The following is a 7,997-nucleotide window of genomic DNA, read 5'->3' as shown; positions in this document are numbered from 1 at the left end:
CTGTTATGGTAGCCCTTTCAAAACAAAGCAGCAAGATTATGTGGAGGCACAGTAGATAAACTGTTTGCACTGTAATTGTAAATAAGCCTTGTTAGAACCTATATTTAAGGTGAAAATTACACAAGCTGCATATTCTGTTGTTCAAAATTTGGTCATTCTTATTTTTTGAATACTCAGTAGAGTTTTTTGAATGCACAAAAGGGAATGTAAGATACAAAACAAGCTCAAGTTCACAAAAAAAGCTGAGTAAGCCAAAGGGCCCTCTCTCCAAAGACCTTTCCAGAATACTTCTCTGCACTGGAGGATAGGGAGTTCAACACTGTGGAATTTGTTGGCTATGGAAAGTGGTTGATCCAGAACTTGCTGGTTGACTCCTCTCAGCATGCATGGAGTAAGGTCAGCTGGCTATAAGCTCTGAGGGACCCAGAGAGAGACAGTGAGAAGTGCAATGTGGAAGAGGTATACCACAAAGCACTCCAAATTCCAAATTTGCAAGAACTGTGGGAAAACCAAGACAGGGAATGGTGTGCAGGTGTTATGGTAGTTCTACCTGACTATGGCTGTTTCTTGAGCTTTATGAAGAGAGAGTGAGCTATGCTCGGTTGCAAAGAGCTGGGAGACAGCTAGGAGAGGCATTGTAAGTGGTCTCCTGTACCTTGCCTGGGAGCTGCATTTAACTTGGCCTCTTGCCTTAGCCACTAGAACTACATTATAGGTATGTCTGTGTCCAGCCATGTATGTTGCTTAATCCAGCCTTGCCTTGTTGACTTGACTTCCCAGTTTGACCTTGGGCTTGCTTTATCACTACCAGACTTCCTTACCAATAACTCAACTCAGCTGATTCTGGTTGCAGTCAGTGGATCTGCTCTGTTCCTGTTTGGCTGCTGTGGACCTGAACCCTGGTTTAGTCTTAGCACCTGACTCCATTTCCCTGGTAATGCAGTGGCCTCACTGTAGCCTACTGAGGTAAGATATGGTAACCATGAGTGTGGGAAAGAATATGCTCAACTTTTGAGGGGCTAGACATAGCTGATTCTCAAAGCTATTTTGTGAATAAACAGAATTTCTATGGCCAAGGAACTTCCTGGAGAGGATGATGAAAACTATATCAACAGGAAGCCTCACAGGCTAACAGAGCTTTAAAAGAATGTGGATCCATGCAGTTCAAATTAGCATAATCTGGTGAGCTTAGACAGGAGACTTTGACTTGGGTCGTGACAAGTCCAGGATGACATCTTATAATCAGTGGAAATGTTTCCGCTAACGTAAGCAAGGGTAGAATTTTACCCTGCGGAACTCTGCAGATGCCTGTGTTGTTACAATGCTTAACTGCAAGACTTTCTCGTTTGTTCTCTCTGTTCCCTTAGTAGAGTGCAACATATGGTTAATTTTTCTATTGGATTGGGTCTGCTAATGAAGCAGACACAATAATTTTACTTCCTTCTCCAAACTCACTGATTTGGCAAGCTGATCTGTTAGTATTCTGGGGGATTGTAAGAATTTATTTTTTGTTTCCTTAGTGCTCATCTGACATGAAAAGCAGCCTATTTTGATTGGTTGAAATCAATTGCAGTTGAAAGTGCAATTAAACATTTCAGAATCTGGAAGAACTTCCGAAGATATTCCTTTTCTTTTTTGTTGTTTTTATTGTTCTTGGGTTTTGGTGGCTTTTTTATTTCTTTAATGACAGCACAAGCAAGTTTAATGTTTCATTTAGACTATGCCAGCTGTCCATTGTGAATGTAAATGATGAGCCAATGGAACTGCATGGTTGCCTTGAACAAATATATGAAATAGAAGTGTGTTGTTACACATCCTGCAGGTGCCTCTTCTGTGGGAATCTATTCAGTCAGAGGACGTTTAGCTGCTATATTGCGCAGCTGGTCAAAGAATGCCTATAGGCTATCTGAAATTTTCCACAGGAACTGTAATGCTTTGGAGTTTGCTGCAAAACATTATTTTATAAAATGAGGCTAATTTTGGCAGTCTTCTTTTTAGACTGCTAATTTCATATCTCTGCCTCTTCAATTTGCCTTTTATTCTTTTTTATTAACTATATACAGTAAACTTCTGATTTTCTTTTTTAAAGGGATGTGTGGTTTTTTTCAACACACCAGTATGCATGTCTACAATATCTTCCAGTCTGTAGCAGGAAGCCTACATTAGGAAAAGCCTATACTGATCTTCAATTTGCCTTTTATTCTTTTTTATTAACTATATACAGTAAACTTCTGATTTTCTTTTTTAAAGGGATGTGTGGTTTTTTTCAACACACCAGTATGCATGTCTACAATATCTTCCAGTCTGTAGCAGGAAGCCTACATTAGGAAAAGCCTATACTGACTCTCTGCAGTAGAGTGTGAGGGCAAAAAAATGTATTGCCAAATCTGCTTAATCCTCTGATTCAGGTGAACTTTTGACTACTTTGCTGCATTCCAGGAAGCTTTCCAGCTCATTGCTGCTGATCACTGACAGATGGCTCTTTTTCTCCTCACTCTATATGATTACCTTTGAGCCTAGTCAGCACAATTTCTTGTGGATGTACTCTTTTAGCCTGTAAAGCTGTGCACTTCTGAAAACTGGGATACTAGAGGAATGTCAGATTCTCCACATCCTGGATAAGGGTTGCTGGGATGTTACTGGGTTATCTTCACTTACACAGTTACCTTCACATTATTTATAGTCTATGCTGATAAAAGTCTGCATTTACCACAGCCAAAAGAGATTATATGTTAACAATAGTAATGAGATTTGAGTAAGAAGTGAAAAAGAAAATGTGCTAGACCTAAGTATGCGTAAATTAAATGAAAAGTATTTTTTCCTTCCACATATCCCTTTCAGTTGATGTAAGTGGTGTCAAAATAAAGCTGGCTAGATATTTTCTCTTCTCATGTATTGTATGTCTCAGGCTGCATTCCTCAGAGAGAAGAAATATGGTATGATACTTTTTTAGCTTTTTGGAATCTTTGAAGGGCTCCAAACAGATTTTACACAGCCCTCTCGCTTTTCAAAAGCAGCATCTTATCTGCTTCTAAGTAATTCAGAGTTTTTTCTTGATAGTTCTTTTACCAGTCCAAGGATTGTCTCACCTCTATGACACATCTGTTTTCAGTCTTTTCATCTGTAGATTAAAATTTTATAAATCACATGGATGCTCTGAATTCATAATAAAAAACCTAAATGCTAAACTAAATCAAATAAAGTGATGCCCCTATTTTTTTTTACTACAGCCTACCACTGAAAATTTGTCTGTGTCTCACCTTGAGCTGACCTCCCAACAACCCAAAGTTTCAACAACAGACTGGCCAAGACCTTTTCCCTCCTTCTTTTCTATGTGTGTGTGAGGCTTCATTATTTGTGTGTGTTTGGGTTTTTTTAAGGCAACTTTCCCTTGAAATTCTCCTCTCATTGGTCTTCATATGTTCACCTGCCAGTAGCATTTTGACTTCTTGTGAAGTTTTATGAAAAGTGCGTGTCATTTTCTTAGGAAGTGTGTGTCTGTGTTAAAGTGCACAGACCAGACAGACCTATACCAATTCTTGGCACTCAGTGAACCCAGCTCAAATGTAGATGGCTTTTTCATTCACTCATATGCATGTATAAATGCCACATCTTCTAGATGCTTGTCCCCCTTTGACCAGTGAGTATCAGGAAAGAAGTCAGACTTTGAAATTGTCTAAACAGGAAAGTAAGATTACTACACAAATTTCATAAAAGCTTGACAGAAATTCTCCATAGTTGCAACATTTCTTTTCAAATGCTTAGTCAAACAGCAGGGGAGAGCCAGGATGTGCATAATCCAGAGGCCAACATGCCAACTTGGAATCATTGCTCTGAAGGCCAGGTGTGTGGGTGTGACTTTTTTGATTGTTTTGTTTTTTTATGGAAAATGCAAAAATGACGTAGTATAACAGTAACACTTGTGTGGAATTGCTTTGTTGGTGATGCGATTAAACTACAGTTTATTAGTGGTCTTATAGGAGATTTCCTGAACCATGATACAGCATGAAAGTACTGTAGATATTCCAGACAGCCCTCCTGGATTGAGGCTTCAGTGGGTTTGTACAAAGACATGTGGTACTACAACTGAATACTTGGTATAACACATATGTAGCTGCAAGCTTGGTGCTCTCTGTAGTATATCTGGTTTAATCTAGTACAAGTGCAAGAAGGGTCAAGCCAGCTTGATGACAGCTGTCTCCATGATCCCTGGAGTATTCTTCTGGCTTGCTTCTCCTTGGAGGAAATTACATGTTAGCCTTCAGTTCTAACCAAAGCTTAATCCTCTTGACCATTGCACATGTTCTCATTTGCGCCCTGGTACCTGCACCCCATTCTTGGCTACCTCACTCCTGCTGGTGTTGTGACCACTGTTCTGCTTCCTAGATGCTAGTTGTCCATCTTTTTCTTTATAGCCAAGTCGCAAGCAGTAGATTTTTGTTGAGACACAGAAGGTTATTTATCACTATAAGACTACCTTACTGCCTAATATTAGTTGTCTGTTTAAGACAAAGCTTGGCTTAGGCCACAGGGCATATATTTGGGACTCAGCCTGTCTAGCTGAAACGTCTGTGGATTTTCCGTCTGGATGTTGGTGCTTTAGTCACTATTGACTGAAGAGACTGGGAAACTGTCTTTCTCTCGGAGTGATGCTGTGAGAATAAACTATTTGGAACTGTGACTTTCCAGGGGTTACTAAAAACCCATTAAGTAGACAAAACTTCAACCTTTGTTTGGTTTGGTATGTGCAATTTTCTTCTGCTGGCAGCCCTTCTCTTTCTCTATCCTTATTCTCAAAAGGGCTGGAAGTAATTTTCTCAAGTTTTATGGAAATACCAGGTTTTCAGCACAGTGTAGTCCTAGAAAGAAAATATAAATTTACAGTAAGCTGTAAATGACCAAAGAAGACCTTTGGTATAACTTTGTGACTCTTGACTGTAGCCATTGCCAGCACTGAAGTAATAATGAAAATGAATTGTTTGCACTCTGACACATGCTGCCTATATTAAGTGTATGCTACTTCTTGCCCTAACATTCTGCAAAATACTCTTTTTTTTTTTTTTTTTTTTACATTCTAAAAGCCATTTCTAGAGTTCTGTTCCAAGGTTACATCATGACAGTTTAAAAGACCCTCTGATAGCAAATTTGAAGGGCTTCTGCAGCTTTTTCTGTGCTTTTCATGGAAAATGCGTTTGGAGGACTGCAGATTAAAGCAACATAATGTGTTCTTTCCAGCTCCTATTTCATCTGAATAATTAAAGATGCCTTCAGATCCTTTTGTATTCAAAAAGTACATATGTTCTGAAGAGCCATTGAGTTTCATGCAACTTAAATGCATGCCTGAAGTTAAATATTATCTTAAAAGCTGTGAATAGAAAGAAATTTGAAATAAGTGCCCAAGTTCCCCACAGTCAACACTCTCATGCACCTTAATTAAGAGCAAGTTGATTAATGAGAATAGTGGAAATCAGGAACTCTTAGAGACCATGCCAGAGAAAATAATTACAAAAGCAACTAGCACCATCAAAACTTAAAGTACTAGAAAACTTTCTCTCCTTCCTCACTTTAATTCTGAGGGCAAAATAGCAAACGTTCTCAGGCCAGAAGAAGAGAAAAAGTGTGAGAGTGAGCCAGTGACTGCATCAGGTTGCTTTGCTTCTGATGTAAAGAATCATAGGAGGGTTTCCTTAACACCATCTGCCAGTGTGTGATGCAATAGCATACGTTCTGTGTTCATGTTTTTTGACTGAAGTCTAATGATTCAGATCAAAACACAGCAGTCTTAAAAAAGCTCACAAAATTAATATTCAAATTAAATATGAAATTGATGAGGAAACCTGCTAAGTGATGTAGATGACTTACCACATGACATCAAATTTGGGATACTGTATTTTTCTGTGAATGATTTCAGTAATTACAGTGAAAAGAAAAATCCCTGCTTTTGCAGAGATCCCAAAGAACTCTGACTAGACTTAGTGATATGAACTGGACAGACAGTGTGGGTTTTGGGGAGGTGCCCTCAATTCCAATGTGTGGGAGGGAGGGAAGGGAACATCAGTATGTTTCTCTGAAATGGTAGTAGCAAAGGACTCAAACCAAAACGGCTATTCTAATAAGAATGCAGAAATTAAGTACCAGCTACTTATATTACATTCCTAGCATAAACTTTAGATAACTACATTAAAACAAGCAGTAATTACACTGCCAGGAAGCACATCCCTTAATGACAATTCTACTGTCTAAGCTAGCTATAGATTCAGCCACTAGATGTCTTCACTCTACAGGAATGCAACATCCAGTACTAGTATTTTGTCACAAGTGGAAGCACACTGCATGTACAGTTATACTCAAGAAGTTTTCTTTCATAAGTGTTTTCCATTTAGGCTGGAATGGAATTTTTGTAAGGCTATTTCAGTTTCTCACTAAATCAAGATGATTCTCCTGAACATCACATTCTCAACCAGATGCTTCTGACCATAAAATAGTGGAAAGCTGTTTTCTCCAAAATATTACTTTGAAAAAATCCTGGTAATATAGAAATTGTATAGAGCATAATAGGCATTTTGTCTAGAAAGCTTGTAATACCTAGAACAGATAGTTCCGTTGAAAGGCACCTACAACAATCATCTAGTCCAACTGCCTGACCACAAGTTAGAGCATGTTCTTAAGGGCGTTGTCTAAATGCCTCTTAAACACTGACAGTCTTGGGACATCTGTCACTTCTCTAGGAATCCTGTTCCAGTGTTATAATGTTCTTTGGAGAATAGCCATGGGAAAAGAAAAAGGGCCTCCTCTATCTGTAAAGAAGTAGATAAAACAATATGAGACCAGCTAAGGCCCAGGGCTTGTTGTGAGCAGCACTGTGAATGTTGACAAAAATCAGAACACTGTTTATCGTGTGTCTGGTGCGTGACTGGCTACATCCTGGGCACCCAAGGACTCTGTATGTGCCACGGAGCAGGTGTGAGTGCTGTTTACATTCTTTGTACCCTGGTTGCTTATTTCTCAGTTCCCACTGTAGAAGTTTACAAGGGAGCATTTTTCCTCACAATAAACGATTCCTTCTGCTTCTCGCCCTGGAGTCCGTGTCACAGCTACCACACACGGCGCCCGAACTGGGTTCTCGCAGTTGAAGGAAGGATTCGTCTGGCTTCGTGCTGCAGGAAAGTTTCACAATTCCGGCGGTAGCTCCGCTATTGAAGGTCGGGGGAGGGCGAGCGCGGTCACTGCAAACTTACTTTCATTACCTTCTGTTGAACCGATAGGTGAGCAATCGCGGTAACATGGGGCAATCGGTGTCCAAGGAACATAAGTCGTGTGCTGAGGTTTTGCAACGAGTTTTGAAATTACAAGGTTTTGGGGTGTCTTCATCGGACTTAGTGAATTTGTTGGTGTGGACTAGAAAATACTGTACTTGGTTTTCCGTTGCTAGCGCTTTTGATAGTGCTGTCTGGGCAAGAGTCGGGGAGGAGTTAAAAATTCGGAAAGACCTTCAATTCCCGGGTTTAGATGAGTTGGTAATCACCTGGAAAGCCGTGTATACTGCTCTGAAAACGCTGCAGCCCGCTGAGGATCTTTTGCAATCCAAGGCGGCACCCCCGCCTTCTCGGGCTGATGAAGAAAAGGGCTCGTGCGGGATTTTCTGTGATAAAGTTAGGAAACCTAAGGATGCTTTCGGCCCCGGATCTGTTGATCCGGAGGCCAAGTCGGGTCTCCATCCCCCTCCGCTTCCCCCCACCCCTCCGTACTCGGAGAGTTTCCCCTCCGCCCCCTCCTCTGCCCCTCCCGCTGATCGGGAGCTTTTAGGATTACAAAGTCGAACATCAGCGGGGGGTCAGTGTTTGGAGAACGCGGTAGTTCCTTCTGCACCGCCCTGTGAAGCGGCCGAGGACGTGAGGGGGTCTCTGGTTGATTTGGGTACTCAGCTAAGTGAACCTGAGGCACTTGCAGGTACCAGCCAGCTGCTGGAGGAGCGCGGCCGGGATGCTTTCGGGAAT

The 7,997-nt window shown here is 40.8% G+C and overlaps 1 protein-coding gene across 1 annotated transcript in view; it reads left to right on the top strand.

Annotated features, from left to right (window-relative positions):
- The first annotated feature begins 7,283 nt into the window (after positions 1 to 7,283).
- The window catches only part of LOC104384983 (endogenous retrovirus group K member 9 Pol protein-like), a 4,890-nt gene continuing 4,176 nt past the window's right edge, over positions 7,284 to 7,997 (top strand). Inside the window, 1 exon segment of the mRNA XM_009993377.1 lies at positions 7,284 to 7,892. Within this exon segment, the coding sequence (XP_009991679.1) occupies positions 7,284 to 7,892 (609 nt within the window).

This window comes from Chaetura pelagica, unplaced genomic scaffold, assembly GCF_000747805.2.
Source record: "Chaetura pelagica isolate M959 unplaced genomic scaffold, ChaPel_1.0 scaffold101, whole genome shotgun sequence".
Classification (NCBI taxonomy): domain Eukaryota; kingdom Metazoa; phylum Chordata; class Aves; order Apodiformes; family Apodidae; genus Chaetura; species Chaetura pelagica.
Note: the sequence above shows the minus strand (reverse complement) of the source record. Positions and strands in the feature narration are given on the sequence as shown.